General features: G+C 49.4%; 1 protein-coding gene across 1 annotated transcript in view; it reads left to right on the top strand.

Moving 5' to 3' along the window:
• ACE (angiotensin I converting enzyme) overlaps positions 1 to 15942 on the top strand; it is a 72324-nt gene extending 56382 nt beyond the window's left edge. The window contains exons 16-26 of the mRNA XM_060255284.1: positions 189 to 276; positions 2846 to 2989; positions 4196 to 4387; positions 4870 to 4967; positions 7819 to 7991; positions 9696 to 9919; positions 11159 to 11303; positions 12732 to 12830; positions 13249 to 13371; positions 14550 to 14737; positions 14999 to 15942. Of these exons, the coding sequence (XP_060111267.1) occupies positions 189 to 276; positions 2846 to 2989; positions 4196 to 4387; positions 4870 to 4967; positions 7819 to 7991; positions 9696 to 9919; positions 11159 to 11303; positions 12732 to 12830; positions 13249 to 13371; positions 14550 to 14737; positions 14999 to 15180 (1656 nt within the window). The 3' untranslated portion in view covers positions 15181 to 15942. The remainder of the gene's footprint in view (positions 1 to 188; positions 277 to 2845; positions 2990 to 4195; positions 4388 to 4869; positions 4968 to 7818; positions 7992 to 9695; positions 9920 to 11158; positions 11304 to 12731; positions 12831 to 13248; positions 13372 to 14549; positions 14738 to 14998) is intronic.
• Positions 15943 to 19498: the final 3556 nt, after the last annotated feature.

The raw sequence follows: 19498 nt of genomic DNA on the forward strand, positions 1-19498 counted from the left end.
CTGCCTGTCTTCTTACCTGTATGATCTCGCCCCAGGTGGTTCCAGTCACTGAGTGCCGTAACAAGAAATAAAGTACATTTGCTGCTGGTATAAGGAGGGCCTTAAAGACAGAGGGAGGTGGCATTGACCCAGATGAGATAAGAAAGAAGTACCTTCAATGCAAAATAATCATGTCATCCTTCTTTCAGTATAATCAGCTCCTCTCAGACATGGAGACGACTTACAGTGTAGCCAAAGTCTGCAGTGGAGAAGGAGGCTGCAAGGCACTGGATCCTGGTAAGTCCCTGCCACGAGACCTCAGGGCTGAGAGGCTCCCCTGATCCCAGTCCCCACAGCCCATGGAACTCCCTGGAGATGCAGAAGACAGGGACAGCAGCCAGGATGACCTTGACAGGCTGGAAAACTGGACTAAAACAAATACAACGAATTTTAACAGGGATAACTGTAAAGTTCTGCATTTAGGTAGGAGAAATCCTGCCAAAATGCAGAACTTTACATTTATCCCTGTATATAAATGGTTACATATGGGTGTAGTAGTCTGTGCGAAAAGGATCTAGGAGTCTTAGTGGATCATATGCTGAACATGAATCAATAGTGTGATGTGGTGGCTAAAAAAGGCAAATGAAATTTTAGGCTGTATCAACAGAGGCTTGGTGCCCAGATCACGTGAAGTGATGGTATCGCTTTACTCTGCTCTGGTAAGACCTCACCTGGAGTATTGTGTTCAGTTTTGGGCACCACACTTAAAAACGATATAGACAAGCTGGAACGGGTCCAGAGGAGGGCAACGAAGATGGTGAGGGGTTTGGAGAACAAGTCCTATGAAGAAAGGTTGAAGGAGCTGGACATGTTTATCCTGGAGAGGAGGCGGCTGAGAGGTTATAGGATCACCATCTTCAAGTACTTGAAGGGCTGTCATATAGAGGATGGTGTGGAATTGTTTTCTGTGGCCTCAGAAGGTAGGACCAGAACCAGTGGGTTGAAATTAAATCAGAAGAGTTTCTGGCTTAACATTAGGAAGAACTTCCTGACCGTTAGAGCTATTCCTCAGTGGAAGAGGCTTCCTCAGGAGGTGGCGGGCTCTCCTTCCTTGGAGGTTTTTAAACAGAGGCTAGATGGCCATCTGACAGCAATGAAGATCCTGTGAATTTTGGGGGAGGTGTTTGTGAGTTTCCTGCACTGTGCAGGGGGTTGGACTAGATGACCCTAGAGGTCCCTTCCAACTCTTTGATTCTATGATTCTATGTATGGGCTGTGAGTCCTAGGAATGCCAACCTCCAGGTGGCACCTGGGGATCCACTGGGATTAGATCTCCAGACAGCAGGGATCAGTTCCCCTAGAGAAAATGGCTGCTTTGGAGGGTGGCCTCTGCCTCATTGTACTCCACTGATGCCCCAACCCTCCCTGAACTCCACTCTCTTCAGCTCTACCCCCTAAAATTTCCAGGGACTTTCCAAGCCAAGCTGGTATCCCTAGACTCCTATCTTCTCATGTCAGTGGGTAAACGGAGAAGGTTTTGGGTCAGTAGAATGCCATGTTACTTAGGATTCAGAGGGTTTATATTGTGGAGTATGCTGGTTGCAGACATGGTCCTTTTGACACCGAGGTGGCAGGTTTGGGACTGGTGCTGTCCTTGGCAGGAGACACCAAAAGACTGTTTGACATTCTCTGAGTAAGTTTTTCCATCAATTTAAAATGTTGTGTTAGGAGGTTAATTAGCAATATGACTGGTGCTGCTAAAAAGTTAATTATCAAAGTATCAAATACTGGGAAAGTATCTAATTACCCATGAAAGAAAAATGGCGAAATAAAATCTGGCTTCATGTGATAACGAATAGGAACATTAATTAGGTTTAGGATGAGAGAAGGGAGTCAATTTACTTTGTTTTATGAGGGACTGAGGAAAATGTCACTAGGGAAAGTGCTAGAATATAGGGGGTCCAGGAAAATGTTAGTGAAACACTTGGGCTTTGAGAAAGGATTGGTATAAGGTTTTGCCCAGAATCTATCACAAGCCTTGTTGAGTAGATACAAAAGAAGCTTTAATGAAGAATCAGACAGCAAACACTTGCAGCAGGTGCATGCAAGACTACTTGTCTTGCCAGACTGACAACACACAAAAGCTACAGCCCAGATATAGGTTAACGGCTCATCCTTTCTCCCGCCTAACTCTCAACTGCTCAAAAGTCTTTGGATTAGTTCCCAGACCACAGTGTTGCTGTTCTCCAAGGTCACATTCCAGCATTGCCGAGATTTTCTGTTGGTCCCGCTCTTCTGTTCCCACGGAGACAAGGTTAGGCCCTTGTTTCCCACAATATGTTGCCCTTATTTATGGCCTTACATGTTACCACTCCTAATCTACATAAATCCATAAAAAACAAATATAATGAATATATTTAAAGGTTAGTAAATACTGACATTGTAATACAGGTATTAGTGCAGTCATGAATACATATACATAAATACATATATAAATACAAAAACAATGGAATATGTATATATGAATATATGCATATATGGGACAATGAGTCATCCATCAGCAATGGCAATAATATTAGGAAAGTTAATAAGCTGTTACTGAACCACAAGATTGAAACAGACAAAAGGAAGGAAGGAAGGAAGGAAGGAAGGAAGGAAGGAAGGAAGGAGGGAGGGAGGGAGGGAGGGAGGGAGGGAGGGAGGGAGGGAGAGAGAGGAGGGGGGGACTGCCCAGAAGGAGAAGAGCTCCCCAAGTGGGGGACAGGAGCTGGAGTAAGAGCCTGCAGGTAGGAGAGGGAGTCAGATGGAGAAAAGAACAAGATCCAGTCTTGGATGTGAGTTGTGCCTGTGTTTATTCCTTGTCTAGAACTTACAGACATCATGGCCCAGTCAAGAGACTACAATGAACTCCTTAATGCCTGGAAAGACTGGCGGGATGTGTCAGGGAAAAAAATCCGTACTCTGTACAAGACATATGTCAATCTGAGCAATACAGCTGCCCAGATGAATGGTAAGTGCCGTCATGCCCTGTGAAGGGATGACTCAGGCCCCAAGCCGGGTCAGTCTGGAAGGCAATGCCTGCTCCCCATGACAGCCCACCTGCCAGGCCATCAGCCAGGTGGGCAGCCCCATCCACATGAGCTTGTGGCAGCTCAGCAAGTAAACTGGGACCCAGAAGTTTGCTGGTTCAAATCTTGCCTTGGCCACAAATCCAGAACACAAAAGAGGAAGCTGTGTACAGAACTAAGCAAACCAAAAAAAGCCAAAACGCAGCAACATTACTGGCAAATTACAAAAGATAATGACAACTTTATAAGTGTACCATAATCACCCTTTGAGGTATAGAAATTCATATATTCAAAAAGTGCAAAAGTGCTTTATGACCTTATGAAACTAGACTCAGGGCAGAAGCCAAAGTCCATTCATATATCCACTGTGTTCTTGAAAATTTCTAAAGGACATCAAATTCCTTCTTACACCAGTGGAGCAAAGATGAAAACCCCGTTAATTGAAATTCCAGTGACGGGGCCGCAGGCTGGAACTGGCCATTTCACTATCGAGCTTCGTCGAACATATATGATGGGGCATGAACATTGCTCAATGTCATTCTAAGCCTGACGAGTCGTGAAACTGGCTTCTCCCAGGATATCCAGCAAATTTTGATGTCCTTTAGAAATTTTCAAGAACACAGAGGATGTATGAACGTTTAAAATGGACTTTGGCTTCTGCCCTGAGTGGTTTATCCGACGAGACTAGAGCCGGCAGCACCTGTAGAAGAGCATGTATTAATCCATGTGTAAAGAACATTTAGTTAAGGCTCCGCATAAGGTCAAGAGAAAGAGGCTGATGAAGGATATTCTGTCGAAATCGTGAGGAGTCCTGCAATAAGCGGTTCCTCCTTACGTTCTCCGTGCCATTTGGAGTTGAATGCTGAGTTCAAAGGATTTTGCCCATCCCTGTGTCTATTAGAAGAAGCCGACATTCAGCCTGTGGAAAGACTTTGTGGAGACATTATTCATACTGTATACTCAGTGTTCTGTTCTTTTTGTTCCATTCAGTTTGCACTAAATATATTTGTACGCTGTTTTGTGAAAGTTACACTGTTTCCGGTGATTCCCTTTTATTACCCATTGAGTACACCGGGTCCAGTTGTGTTTATCATCATCTCCACCTGGAGGTTTTCTGCCAGAGGTCTTTGAGATTCTCCTTCCTGCAGGGCATGCAGACAACGGCGCTTTCTGGAGGTCTCTCTACGAGACGCCCACATTTGAAGCCGACCTGGAGAGGATCTGGGAGCAGCTCCAGCCGCTATACCTCAACTTGCACGCCTACGTGCGCAGGGCCCTCTACAAGAGCTACGGTGCTGAGCGCATCAACCTCCGAGGCCCCATCCCAGCCCATTTGCTAGGTATGCCCCGGACCCTTCTGCATCCGGCCAGTCAGGAGGGAGGGAGGGGGGAGAGGGGAGGCCTCTGGAGGGTTCTATCCCTTGTGTTGGACCCCGTCAGAGTAAAGCGGAGAGCCAAAGCAAAAGTTCTACTTGGGGAGGGAACACCTTCCCCCTTCTGTTCAGGTCCTTCAGAGTCTCTGTCCCTCAGAGGCAGCCAGCAGTGCACCTTTTTTGTGGGGAGGGCTTTACCCCGTAGCTGCTGCACAAGCCCTGTTGGTGACACAGGAGCAAACAAGCCCCCATCGTAGAGCAGCAGGAGTGGGTCCCATCATAACATGAGATTGCAGCCCCAGTTTCCATGGGGGTAAGAGGGTGGCTGCCTGGGGTGGGGGGACGTTTGCCCTGCATTCCCACCTTGATGCAAAGCAGCTGTTTCTCTTCCCAGGAGGGGAGTGCTGGGAGGTCTCTAATTCCACTGGGCTTTCTCGGCTTTCTCCTAGGGAATATGTGGGCCCAGTCATGGTCAAATATTTTTGGGCTTGTTATGCCCTTTCCTGATGCTATCAAAGTGGATGCAACACCAGCTATGAAAAGCCAGGTGGGTGCATTATTATTTGTACTTTTCTTCTCTTGGGAAAAAAACTGGTACCTTTCCCCTCTTTTGAAGCCCTCGGGGCAGTGGGGGGGAGACCTAAGAAGTTTTCTTTGGGGCATCATTTAAGGTGGGGCTTAAGGCTGCAAGCAGCATTTGACTCTTGTTGGGGACTTTAGCTGCCAAGGAGGGCAGACCTGCGAGGTGCAGAGCAGAATGTCCTTTCAGGCTTGTCTCCAGCTTCTAAGTTTCTGGCCAGGCAGGAAGGATGGGAGTTGCCATAGATCCCAGGTGGGCCTGAAGCTTCCAGACTCAGCTCCCTAATTGTGCTTGTATTTTGTTTAATAATATCTAAACCAGAGTGACCCCCAAGGCGGTGCCATCAGGTCAGGCAGCTGCTGCTCCCCTCCCATGGCCCCTGCCCAGCTGCCCCTCTCCCCTCCCCAGTGGTTCCAGGCAGCTGCGAGCGAGGCCAGCGGGAAGACTTGCAAGCAGGCAGGGGGCGGGTGCCCAGGGAGGTGGTTGGTGGGAAGGGAGGCTTGAGTACGGGGGCTGATGGTTGGCAGAAGGGGGAGGGGGCTCAAGATCTGGAACCAGCCCTGGATGCCTTGATGCCCCCAGTGTGTTTCCCTGGAACCCACTGCCTTCCTCCCCAGAGTAGCAGAATGGGCTCGAGAGGCACCCAGAAGGCCTCGTCACTTCCAGCATAAGAGGACGCTTGGCTTGGAGCATTTTGTGATTGGCACCAGCTCTCGTAGCGGCCCCTCGCCAGGCAACTATTTCATGGTGGTCTAAAGATTCTGGAAACACTCCCAGGCTCAACGCTGTTCTGCTGATCTCGACTGTCCCATTCCGATGCCTTGGTGTGCGCCATAATCCCGTCAAACTGGTCTTAGAATGTGCATGAAAACAGGAAGCACAATAGTGGGTCTGAGTTATGCTCCACTGTCACCAGGGGTCGTTTTGTAGGGGGAAAAGGTGGAGGAGCTCAGTAGCCTATCTCATTTGCATATGCCCCAGAAGATATTGAAGAAGAAGATGTTGGATTTATATCCCGCCCTCCACTCCGAAGAGTCTCAGAGCGGCTCACAATCTCCTTTCCCTTCCTCCCCCACAACAGACACCCTGTGAGGTAGATGAAGATACTGGATTTATATCCCGCCCTCCACTCCGAAGAGTCTCAGAGCGGCTCACAATCACCTTTCCCTTCCCACCCCCCACAACAGACACCCTGTGAGGTAGATGAAGATATTGCATTTATATCCCGCCCTCCACTCCAAAGAGTCTCAGAGCGGCTCACAATCTCCTTTCCCTTCCTCCCCCACAACAGACACCCTGTGAGGTAGATGAAGATATTGGATTTATATCCCGCCTTCCACTCCGAAGAGTCTCAGAGCGGCTCACAATCTCCTTTCCCTTCCTCCCCCACAACAGACACCCTGTGAGGTAGATGAAGATATTGGATTTATATCCCGCCCTCCACTCCAAAGAGTCTCAGAGCGGCTCACAATCTCCTTTCCCTTCCTCCCCCACAACAGACACCCTGTGAGGTAGATGAAGATATTGGATTTATATCCCGCCCTCCACTCCGAAGAGTCTCAGAGAGGCTCACAATCACCTTTCCCTTCCCACCCCCCACAACAGACACCCTGTGAGGTAGATGAAGATATTGGATTTATATCCCGCCCTCCACTCCGAAGAGTCTCAGAGCGGCTCACAATCTCCTTTCCCTTCCTCCCCCACAACAGACACCCTGTGAGGTAGATGAAGATATTGGATTTATATCCCGCCCTCCACTCCGAAGAGTCTCAGAGCGGCTCACAATCACCTTTCCCTTCCCACCCCCCACAACAGACACCCTGTGAGGTAGATGAAGGTATTGGATTTATATCCCGCCCTCCACTCCGAAGAGTCTCAGAGCGGCTCACAATCTCCTTTCCCTTCCTCCCCCACAACAGACACCCTGTGAGGTAGATGAAGATATTGGATTTATATCCCGCCCTCCACTCCGAAGAGTCTCAGAGCGGCTCACAATCACCTTTCCCTTCCCACCCCCCACAACAGACACCCTGTGAGGTAGATGAAGATATTGGAGTTATATCCCGCCCTCCACTCCAAAGAGTCTCAGAGCGGCTCACAATCTCCTTTCCCTTCCTCCCCCACAACAGACACCCTGTGAGGTGGGTGGGGCTGGAGAGGGCTGTCACAGCAGCTGCCCTTTCAAGGACAACCTCTGCCAGAGCTACGGCTGACCCAAGGCCATGCTAGCAGGTGCAAGTGGAGGAGTGGGGAATCAAACCCAGTTCTCCCAGATAAGAGTCCGCACACTTAACCACTACACCAAACTGGCTCCCAGGATCTGTGTGCAGCAGGGAGAGAACTCCCCACCGCATGCAAACCCTGGCTAGAGGTTCAGGAGCTGAGCTCCTGCTGAATTCAAGCCCTGACTATAACTATGAACAGCCAGTTCAAATCCAGCCAGTCGGGTAGTACTTTGAGAAAATACTCACACTGGGATGAAATCCAGGTTTGTGTGTTGGGGGGAAGTTCTCAGGGACTTTGCAGCACCCATTTCATGTGCTGATGGCAGAGCCATTCTTTACTGGCCTTCAACAGATTTGCAGCACTCGGGAAGAAGGACTAGAGCTGAGGCCCTCTCAGCTGAACGCCCTCCGCTCCTGGCATGGCTGCCCCAGCTGCTCTTTGGTTCTGCTCCTCTTCCCAGCTCCTCTTGGAGGCAGGGATTGCTGAGCCAGAACAGATGGCCGCTCCCACCTCACCCCATCCTCCTGCCAGTCACTCGTCAGCAGCCCTTTCCGTTTGCCTTCTCTTTGCATCCTTCCTGTCTCCTCCGCAGGGCTGGACCCCAAAGAAGATGTTTGAGCAGTCAGATAGCTTCTTCCGATCCCTGGGCCTCATCCCCATGCCCCCGGAGTTCTGGAACCGGTCCATGCTGGAGAAGCCAGCAGATGGCAGGGAAGTGGTGTGCCACGCCTCAGCCTGGGACTTCTACAACCGCAAGGACTTCAGGTGCCTCCCCCATCCCTCCCTTGCCTGGTCTCTGTCCAGAAGGGGCTGCTGGGATCCCTCTTCCTCGGGACGCTGGCCATCCAGGGATGGAAAAGAACCCTTGCCCTACCTTCCCTTTCAGCCTAAGTACTCCCAGCATGTCCCAATTATTTATTTATGTTCGTGAATGATCTGCCTTTCTCAGTGGGACTCCAGGCAGACTTCAAGTATGATAGAACTGCCACAATATTGGAGTCTGACAACAGCAATTCCTAATAAAGGAATTAGTGGCAGTCCCCACTCCCTCCGCGGCCCCTGATCCACCAGGCATTCGGGTGAGGGCGGCGACGGTCTCATCTTGGCATTCTCACCTCCCTGCCTTTTCCCCAACAAGATAGCGGTGCTGTTGGGGTTTTAGTGCCCCCTTTAGATACACTGGTGTGTTTCTATTTTTTTAACTGGTATGAATTGGTTTTATTTGCTGCCCTAGAGGATCATGCTGCACCCTGCCCTGAGCCCGGCTCCACTGGGGAGGGCGGTTGATAAATTCAGTCAATAAATAAATAAAATATATGAGGGCCTCATTGGCACAGGCCCTTGGCCTAAGGAGAAGGTTGAAATCAGCCTTAGAGAGCATCCCTTGCCCACTGGGAAGACACGAGAGCACGGAGACTTCAACGAGAACAAGAGTGGGAGGTCCGGACATGGAACCAACAACATATCATGGAGTGGGGTCCAAATCTCTCTTGCTGAGTTTTTTCTTTTCCTAGCACTGGAAGTTTCCTCTTCCCCATCCCTGTCTGGGCCCAGAAGGTGTTCTGCCCCTGGCCCCTTTCACCCCAGAGCAGCAGCAACAGGCCCCTCTCTCCTGGCAGCTGTCGCCTGGCCTCCTACTCCATGCCTTCCTCACACTTGGCTTCTGCCCCTGACCCAAGCCAGCATCTCATGAATGTCGCAGACAAATTGGAATAGTTGGGACTGGTCATTCGGGCTTCCTTCAGGCAGAACTTGGGTGCCACATTTCATATTCTCTTTTCTTTGTTTGGTCTTTCTCTCTCCCCTTCCTTGCCTACTTTCCCTCTGACTTCATTTGTTCCTGTGAATTAAAAAAAAAACACCAGACTCAAATTAGCCATTAACAAACCAAAATTGGACATTGGGGAAAGGCTCAAAGCATTCCTTTTTGGCAAGAGCTTTCCTGAAACAGCTGTAGGAACAACTAACATGTCTGCGTTGACTAGAAGCCCCAGATGCATTGTGGGATCTTATAGGACACGCTGAGCTGAGAGTAGGAGCTGCTGTAAGCAGAGGCTGCCTGCTAGGAGGGCTGAAGCCAGGCCTCATCCATGGATTGCTGTCTGGAAGGTGTTTGACTCCACCCTCATGCCCCAGGGGTCTTGGAGTGCATCCCCCTTTGCCATTTCTGGCTAGCTTTCTTGCAGAGTCACCTGGAGCTGAGTTGTCTCTGTAAACCTCAGGTCCTTCCATTTTTTATTTATTTCTTTTATTTTGTGGATTTATAGTCTGCCCTTTCCCAAGATGGGCTCAGGGCAGATTACAACACAATAAAACAGTTAAAAATGAATTGGCACGCCTGCTATTGCCTGGAGCTCTTTCCAAACTAGTTGGTGCAGACCAACTTGGGGGAAGTGAGCCTTCAGGAGTGTATGCAGATTGCTCCTTGGCCTTGACAGGCTTGTGCTTCTCCCCTCTCTCTCGCCCCAGGATTAAACAGTGCACTGTTGTGAATATGGATGACTTGATCACGGTGCACCATGAAATGGGGCATGTGCAATACTTTCTGCAGTACAGAGACCAGCCCATCTCCTTCCGTGACGGGGCCAACCCTGGGTTCCATGAAGCCATCGGAGATGTCATGGCCTTGTCAGTGTCCACCCCAAAGCACCTGCACAGCATCGGACTGCTGGATCGGTGGGAAGACAGCCTGGGTGAGCAGGATGAGGCCACCACCGGAGCACTTTAGAAATCATGAGTTGCAGAGAGAGATGTGCCTCAAGGTCTCTTGGTTTTTTAGACCAAAAGCATTGCAAGAAATTTAATTTTAAAAAGCTGAAGTCAGCTGGGAAATGCTTTGGGGCGGGGGAGTCCTGCCGCCCCCACCTCTGAGCTGAGCATGTCCAACGTGAAGCTGCTGGTTGGATCCGGACCTTCGTTCTGCTCGTGCTCCTCTTCCAGTGCAGCTGAAATAGGGATGGGCACAAATCTAAAAATTTAGGTTTGGTTTAGGTTTGGGATGGTTCCCAAACAGAACCAGGCAAAAGAAAATGCCCAAACCAAACTGGCCGGTCCAGGTTCCCCTTTCTCCTAGCTGTGGCAAGAAAGGGGTGGAATCGCCCAGGGACGGTTTAATGGTTTGCGGACATTGAAACCTAACAGCTGATGTTTAGCCTGGAGAGGAGGCAGCTGAGAGGTGATAGGATCACCACCTTCAAGTACTTGAAGGGCTGTCATCTAGAGGATGGTGTAGAATTGTTTTCTGTGGCCCCAGAAGGTAGGACCAGAACCAATGGGTTGAAATTAAATCAAAAGAGTTTCCGGCTCAACATTAGGAAGAACTTCCTGACCGCTAGAGTGGTTCCTCAGTGGAACAGGCTTCCTCGGGAGGTGGTGGGCTCTCCTTCCTTGGAGGTTTCTAAGCAGAGGCTAGACGGCCACCTGACAGCAATGAAGATCCTGTGAATTGGGCAGATCACGGGAGGGGGGAAGGGCAGAAAGGGGGGTTGCATCAGTGCCTGGTTCTTGTGGCCCTTTCTTATGTGCCCAGGGAAATGCTCTTTGCTGCCAGGGATCCTGGATGGGTTTATTTTTCTTTTTTGCCGTCTTCTGGGTGTGGGTGTGTCACTGGGTGTGTGTGTAGGGGGGGGGGGGAATGAATTTCCTACATTGCGCAGGGGGTTGGACTAGATGACCCTGGAGGTCCCTTCCAACTCTGTGATTCTATGAAAGATGGCATGTAAGGGAAGTAAATAAAATCATATTCTAAATGAATAAATGTGAATGATTTGTTAATGTTAATTCAGACAGTTCCCAGAACTGCAGGATCTGAAGGGTAGGACTGGAGTGTCGTAGCAGGAATGGGGATCCCAGGGAGGGGGATGTCAGTGGGCGGGAAGGGGCAAGACAGCTCTCCCGGCCTGTTAACACTCGGCTCTCCTCTTCCTGGCCAGAGAGTGACATTAACTACTTGATGAGCATTGCACTGGATAAAATTGCTTTTCTGCCCTTTGGCTACCTAATGGACCAGTGGAGGTGGAAAGTGTTTGATGGGCGCATCAGGGATGATGAGTATAATCAACAGTGGTGGAATCTCAGGTGAGTATCGGGGTGGGGGGGGGCAGCCTAGCATCTTAGCGAGGCCTGGTGTGTTAGTGTGGACAGTCTTGGGTTAGACGGCTATGACAGACCCCTTCCCACTTCCCTCCCTCAGAGGCACAATCGTCCCTCAATTTTTCTGTCCCCTCATTGACTGAGCAGTCCCGGTAACATGTATTCTTCTCACTTGAAGAAACTTTGGCTGTCCCACCCTGTCAGTAAGATATATTTTGGCTAAAATAAATAAATAAATACTTGCTCAGCCCAGAAACCCGAGGGAAGTGTGGGATCAGCCTTGAAAATGGCACTTGAGGTGCTTTAAAATTCAAAAATAACAAAAGGTTTTATTTAACACTGAGGGGAAAGGTCACATGAAATCAGGAGTTGAAGTTACTGAGGTAAAACTAGTACAAGCACAGACTTTTGAGCTATCAGGTTAATAAGAGTTATTAAATTATTTACAGATCTGTATATTGAGATGTTTTTATTTCCAGTGTTTCCCCAAACATTCTAGTTCCCTTTATCTGAGTGATCACTGGCAGTTTTGATGCTCAGAATCTTCCTGGTGCCCAAACCCCTTCTCCTTGGACCACCAGCACTCTGGCAGTTTCCCAGTCACACCAGACCAGGGACTCCTGTACTTCTCAGAGATCACTCTTCTGTTTGGCTGGGTAGAGAATCTTCTTCTTCCCTCCCTAGAAGGTCCATCCTCTTTCCTTTGGCCGGAATGGGAGTCCTTGCTTGCCAAACTGTCCTCCGGTTCTCTCTCTGTGAAAACTGCTTCCAGCTAATGCTGAATTCAGGTTGCGTTCAGTCAAGGTCGAAGTCTGACTCTGTCAGCGCTAACCCCTTTTTGTGTCTGGGCCAGTCTCAAGACAGGCTCCGTATTTGCCTCTTCTCAGCTAAGAGAGGGATCTGACTTTCTCTCCCAAGGCTTCTTTTTGCTCAGTAGGGACCAACCAGTCAGATTGCTTGGAGCAGCAGCCTGTCCCTCAAGGCTTCATAGTCCCTTTAGTGGCTGGGGCGGCACTTCAAAGCCTTTTTCAGAGTGCCGCCAGTCACAGCAGCTCACTTCCTTCTGGGATGGAGAGAGTGTGCCCTCCTGGGGTGGGACAACAGGTGGTGACTGCTTAGGAAACTAGTCCACTTCTGGGCATGGCATGAGAGAGCGTCAGGAATTACAGAAGAGGGAGGAAGGATCCTGTGCATGGTTCTCTTCTTGGAAAGAAGGAAAACCAAAGCTGATGTTATGGGACTAGGTGGGCCTGAGCAAGAGCCTCCCTTACCCCTTCTGAGCAGGGCATTCTTGGAGCTGACAGCTCTCTTCTTCCTCCAGAATGTTACAACGATGCCCATCTCTGCAGGGGTGGGTGGGAACACCTCGCATCCACTCTTCAGCTTAGCTAATGATCTTTTCCTTCAATTTAGATTGAAGTACCAGGGTTTATGCCCACCTGTGCCCAGATCAGAAGAGGATTTTGACCCAGGGGCAAAATTTCATGTTCCTGCCAATGTCCCTTACGTCAGGTGAGCAGCAGATTCATCATCATCTTCATCATCAACAACAACATTTATTATGATTGGAAGATCAGTCAACAGCAGTTTACCAGCACAGTTTACATACCAAGAATTAAGATTCGTAGCCTTATATTCTACATAATTCTACATAAAAGTTATTAAAAGTTTTGGGATGGATGTCCTTATAAAATAGGCAGCATAATAGGCACATGTTTCCGTTCACTCGGCAGGAATGGAGATGCTGAGGGGAGGGAATGTGTGGCTGAGAGCAGGGCTTTGGGGCTGCTGCCACAAAGCTTTGGCTTTGATTCCCTCCCACTGGATAAAACAGGAGAGGGTTTGCACAGGGCCAGTCTATGCTGCCTCTCCTGGGCGAAGAGTGGATTGTGGGAATGCTCAACCAGAGTGCCCCATCTGTGCCTTCCAGATACTTCGTCAGTTTCATCATCCAGTTCCAGTTCCACCAGGCGCTGTGCAGAGCTGCTGGCCATGAGGGTCCCTTGCACAAGTGCGACATCTATCAGTCCCAGGAGGCCGGAACAATCTTGGGGTAAGTGGGTGTGCTTTAAAACAGCCACTGAGATCCTGGCAAGGGCTACTTTGGGGCAGTCAGCTGGGTGAGACAGCCTTTAGGAGGTGGCCTATGTAACATCCTGCAGCGCCCAGACACCCTCTGTCAAATCCGACCATTCTCAGAACAAGCAAACTACAAGTGGCAGGCTGGTGTACTTGCTGGCAGATTCATTACAGACACGGCTTGGAAAGATGGCCCACTTCCCTGATGATGTCACCGACTGGCTGGTGCCCCCCCTCCCCCCAAACTGGGCTGGAGAGGCAAGAAAACATCAGGCAAGTGGGCTGCCTTTCCCAGCAGTGTCTGTCTGGCTGGAAACGTCCTTCAGAAAGTGAAGCCTTTGCAGTGGGGATGAGCCCCGGGAAGAAGAAGTGCCGGATCGGTGGTGTTGCACACTGAACTGAGGTGGAGCTGACTTTGCTTGTATCAAAGATGAAGCTGATGTTGTTCTGCTCCTGGGTGCCTGCTGGGAAGGGAGTTTAGTTTGGGTTTAAGGCAAAGAGCTGTGTGTGAGATTTGGGTGAGTCCTCGCTTCACCACTTATACTACTAAAGAGTTAGATAGAATTCTACAAGTACCATCACAAAACAAGGCAAAGGTCTGCAGAAGTTTATAAGTCTTTGGTATGAACAAGGTAAAGAGAGGGGAAATCTGTTCTCTTGCGTAGAACGTGGCCTGGATGAACATATGAAGCTGCCTTATACTGAATCAGACCCTTGGTCCATCAAAGTCAGTATTGTCTTCTCAGACTGGCAGCCGCTCTCCAGGGTCTCAAGCTGAGGTTTTTCACACCTATTTGCCTGGACCCTTTTTTTTGGAGATGCCAGGGATTGAACCTGAGACCTTCTGCTTCCCAAGCAGATGCTCTACCACTGAGCCACCGTCCCAGATGGTTTGAAAAAGAGATTGGACCAGCTCACCCCCTCACACCCATGACCTATGGTCCACCCTCAGAAGCAGAGGGCCCCAGAGAAGCACGTTCCTGCTGAGGATGGCCTCATGTCCTGCTTGTGGGATTCCCAGGGGCTTGAAGTCAGCAGAGGTGCAAGTTGAGGTGGACCATTGGTCTCATCTGCTCAGCCACTGTTAATGATCCCATGGCATGGGACAAGTACCCAGCTTGCAGGCTCCAACAGGCATTTTCCTTTCTGCAGGAACGCCATGAAACTGGGCTACAGCAAGCCCTGGCCTGAGGCCATGCAAATGATCACAGGACAACCCAACATGTCGGCAGAGGCACTATTGACCTATTTCCAGCCACTGACAAACTGGCTAATCAGTGAGAACATTAAGAACGGGGAAAACTTGGGCTGGCCTGAATACACCTGGACACCCTTTGCAGGTACTGAGAACATTTAAATTTGGCTGTAGACTCAGAAACAGAGAAGAGGGACAGAAGCTATGCAAGGAGGAGAGCCAGTAGTGTGCCATTGACAATGGCCTGCCTGATCCAGGGCTGTTTGGGGTTAAAGTCCCCCAGACCAAGGGTTTGAAATCGCCCTCGATTCCCTCTGGTGGAAGACAAAGACCGCCCCCCCCCCACACCACCCCCAGTGCCATGGTGCCATGCCTCCCGTCTGTATTTCTCTCGATTCTCCCACAGGCCAAGAGAACAACAGGGTCCATTTCCTGGGAATGTCTTTGGACAGCAGCAAAGCCGCCGTGGGCCTGTGGGTCTTGCTTGCCCTTGGGCTGCTCCTCTTCGTGGCCACGCTGGTCTTGGGGGCCAGATGCGTCTCCGACAGGAGAAGGACTTTCCAGTCCAATCAGATGGAGCTGAAATGAGCGGGAGGCTCCCTGCGCCCCCCCCCCCGTCCTCTGCTGCACCTCTTGAGGAGTGGGCCAAGGGACTGTGGGATGCGGCGTGATTTTTCTGGGGTGTGAGTGTATGTGTGTGTGCATTCAAAGAATGTGTGCAGAAGAGCACATGGCTTGTGTGGATCTCAAGGATGACTATTGTGTTTGTCTTCCCATGAGGCTGTGAATACCAGGTTGTGAGGGTGCCTTTGCAGATACGCACACAGTGCCCGTCTGCATAGGAGTTGTACAGCTGCCAGGCGTGCCTCTGAGTGGATGCACTCTCTGACCTAGTTTGCAAGACATGAAGTATTTCTATGCACATGTAGCACATATCCAGCCTGTGTGTACAGCTGTAAGTTGCTGCCTTGTGTGTGCAGGGCAGATGTGCTTACAAAAGCATGGGACTCCCTTCTCCAATTAGTAAACAAACATCTTCTTAACTATGCAAGAGCCAAAGCAGAGAACATCAGTATTTGGAAATATTTGGATACTTGAAAGAAGAAGAATGAAGAATGGCAGAGTCATTACATTTGGGTTTAAGAAGAAGGGGCATGGAAGTGCTCCTGATTCCGAGGGCCTCCTAAGTTGTTGTTCTGTTTGCTAGCCAAAAGGATTTCTTCTACCTGGATTGTCCCAAAGCCATCACTTGGGAATGCTGCAGAAGCTCCGGAAGGATGTGGGTGGGTTTGCTTCAGGCAGCTGTTTGGTGCATTGATGAAAATTAAAATGAATCACAGTGACCCCAAATTCTGTTGCCCTGTTCTTGTGAAAGGAACCATTTCAGTGGTGCAAACCAGGTGTCATCTGAGCAGCAAACGTTGGTGCGTGAAGAAAGAATACCGGTGCCTTGCTGAGAAGGCAGTTCTTTGTGCCCCTTGCGTTAAGGTTGCCTGGATGGGGAGGACCCCAGAGGCAGATGTCCCCTCCAGAGCAGCTGTGCTGGACAAGAGGAGGGGGAGTGGGAGGGGGAGGCATGGGTCATGCTGGCCCCAAAGCTGGGTCTTGCTTTGTTCTTACTCCTGTATTGATTGACTTTGCAGTCCGAGCTCTCTGCTCACAACCTGAGTTTGATCCCGGTGGAAGCTGGGTTCAGGTAGCTGGCTCAGGGTTGACTCAGCCTTCCATCCTTCTGAGGTCAGCTTGCTGAGGGGAAAGTGGAGATGACTGGCGAAGGCAAGGGCAAACCACCCTGTAAAAAGTCTGCCGTGAAAACGTGATGCGACGTCACCCCAGAGTCAGAAATGACTGGTGCTTGCACAGGGGACTACCTTTACCTTTACCTTTTCTTTTATTTAGAAAATTAGAGAACAGAAAAATGACATTATAACACACTCAATGAAACATCACAAAATTGGAGCACAATGTATTCATACTATTTTTTTTTTATTATTCAGCTCAGGGCAGATTACAACAGACCATAGATATACATTCTGAAACTTCAGAACCAAACTTTAAGCAACAATAAAATAACTTCAGTCACTACAATCTCAGCAATAGCATCAATCAATAAATAATAATACCAACTTCTATAAGTCGTATTCCGGAAGCACCTTTAAGACTAGCATTTCATTGTAGCATAAGCTTTCAAGAATCATAGTTCTTTTGAGAAACACAGGATCTAAGGATTTGAACCCAAGACCCCTCACCATCTTCATTGCCCTCCTCTGGATGTGTTTGAGCTCTTCGATATCCTTAAATTGTGGTGCCCAAAACTGAGCACAAGACTCTAGGTGAGGCCCAGCCAGAGCAGAATAAAGCAATATCATCACTTCATGTGATCTGGACACTAGACTTCTGCTGATACAGCCCAGAATCACATTTGCCTTTTTAGCTGCTGCATCACTCTGTTGACTTATATTCAGTGTACGGTCCACTAAGACAGAATTCTACTGGAATCATGAAGTATCAGTTGCCTATACTTTTCAAGAATGTCAAAATGTATGGTTTTGGGGTTAGGCAAATTACTTCCTGCTCTGTGATAGCTTCTCTTTCTTAAATAGCAGAAGTAGTTAAGGCCTCATAGATCTAAGAAATTGAGCAGAACTGACTCTGGCAAGTATCTAGAAGGAAGAAATCAATAAACATAGTTGGAATTAATAAAAAAAAATGGTATAATGGAGAATTGATCCATGGGTATCTCAGGCTCTGGGGAGGGGCTGTTTTTGGAGGTAGATGCACCAAATTTGCAGCATAGCATCCGGTGCCTCTCCCCCAAAACACCCTCCAAGTTTCAAAAGGTTTGGACCAGGGGGGTCAATTCTATGAGCCCCAAAGAAGGTGCCCCTATCCTTCATGATTTCCTACGGAAGGAAGGCATTGAAAAGGGGTGCCGCCCCTTTAGATGTGACGGCCAGAACTCCCTTTGGAGTTCAATTGTGCTTGTCACAACCTTGCTCCTGGCTCCACCCCCAAAATCTCCTGGCTCCACCCCCAAAGTTCCCAGATATTTCTTGAATTGGACTTGGCAACCCAATTCCATGTGGGCTTCTTTCAGCATGGGCCTTTTTCCATGTGGGCATTTTTCCATGGAGGCTTTTTTCCTGTGAGCATTTATATCCCTGGGGTTTTTTCTTTGGTCATTTTTCCTTTGTCCTTTTCCCCTAGAACTGTTGAAACCTGCCCTGAGCTCTTTTGTGAGCTAGAAATCAAATTAAATAATAATTATAAATGATGGAAGGTTGCACAGGTTAGTCCGTCATGGCAACAGGAAGGCCCCTGGAAGACGAGGAGCTGTCCTGAGTCAGACGCACTTCCTCGGTAGATCCTGTGAAGAGAAATGGTGGTGCTGCTCTACTGAGGGGGGTGGTGTTGGGAGTGTGGAGGAGTGCTGTGGAGGGCCATTTTGCTTCTCAACAGGCTGCTCCCTCCTGCCAGCCAGAAAGGGGGTTGGGCCTCCTTCAGAAGGACAGAAAGGTAGGGGTGGGGACTGGCAGCTCCAGTTGTTGGTTTGAAATTACAAAAGTTTTGAAAGAACATTATTGAATGGCATCTTAGTGGCTTTGGTTATTTCAGTGCCTCTTCCTGAACGTGTGGCCAAACGAGAGCACCACCACACCTCCCGTTGCTCCCAGGAAAGAGGCATTTCCACAGGCACTCCTTTGGAGCCAGTCTTTTGCAGGAAACGGAATCTGCTCTTAATCCTCACAGCCCAGATTTAAGAGTCTGGAGCGGGATTAAGCAGCCGGATTTTCTGGAGTCCACTGATGAAGAGAACCCTTGAGGCAGAGCAGCTGGGTGGCCACCATATGGCTGTTTCGGCACAAGAGCAGCAGCAACTCCTGAGGCAGTTGCTCTCACTTCATGCCAGGACCAACTGGACATGAGCAAAGGCCGTGGCCAGAGACGCTATAAGCACGGGGCTCTGAATGCTCACAACAGGCCTGTCCTCCAGACTGGGATCTCCTGGTGAATGTGCCATTTGGGGGAGCATAAAGTTCCCTTTCAGAGAACAGCACTCCCTGAGAAAAAGAAAGCACTTCTTGTCTAAAAAAAAAAAAAGTAGAAGCAACTCCTCCCCACAGGAGAGGGCTCTGCAGGTGGCCATTTAAGAGAAGGAAAGTGCAGCCCATGACAGGAGGAGGAGGAGAAGAAGAAGGGCTTCTGCATGTTTTGTGTGTTGCCTCTTTTAAGCTGAGACCTCTGAGCTGAGAGAGGGGGTAGTTTGCAAGTCAAATGCATTTGGGGAAAAAAGGACTCGGCTCTCACAGTTATCTGTATGTCTAAGAAAACAGCAAGGTCCAAAAGTCCTCCCAAGTTCTGAGCCAAGTCCACTAAAGAAAACTGCACTCAGAGAATCTGCCATCTAGCCAGCATTACTCCGGTCTGATCCGAAATCCATTTCCATTTGTTCAGTCCCTGGACCCTGGCTCCCGGGCACCACCCACAGCTGCAGTTAGTGCCGTTGACACCCAACTGCAAAGCTGCAGGCAGCCCCATAGAAATGCTGAGAAATGAAGGGGAGAGCCCTGTGCCCTAGATCTCCACCCACAACAGACCCCAAAAGGAGCAGCCAGCACACCAGATCTGCCAACAAAGGAGCAGGGAGAATCGGGGTATGTCTGAGAAACTTCCTCAGCAAAGGATTGTGCAAAAGTATCCTAATACATGCCCGAGCTTCCATTATGCCTTTCCAGACAGGGCTAGGAGTTGTTCAATGTCTCGTCGCCCCCAGTGACTGGGCTGGCTATTGGTGAAGAGGTGCAATGAAGTTGTGAAGGAAGTTTTCTTCCCTCTTCTCCTGGGCTTCCTAACATCCTCTACATCGTCAGCATCAGCCTACATTTTCTGCCATCGTAACAAGATT

The sequence above is a fragment of the Heteronotia binoei genome, chromosome 15, assembly GCF_032191835.1.
Source record: "Heteronotia binoei isolate CCM8104 ecotype False Entrance Well chromosome 15, APGP_CSIRO_Hbin_v1, whole genome shotgun sequence".
In the NCBI taxonomy this organism is placed as follows: Eukaryota; Metazoa; Chordata; class Lepidosauria; order Squamata; family Gekkonidae; genus Heteronotia; species Heteronotia binoei.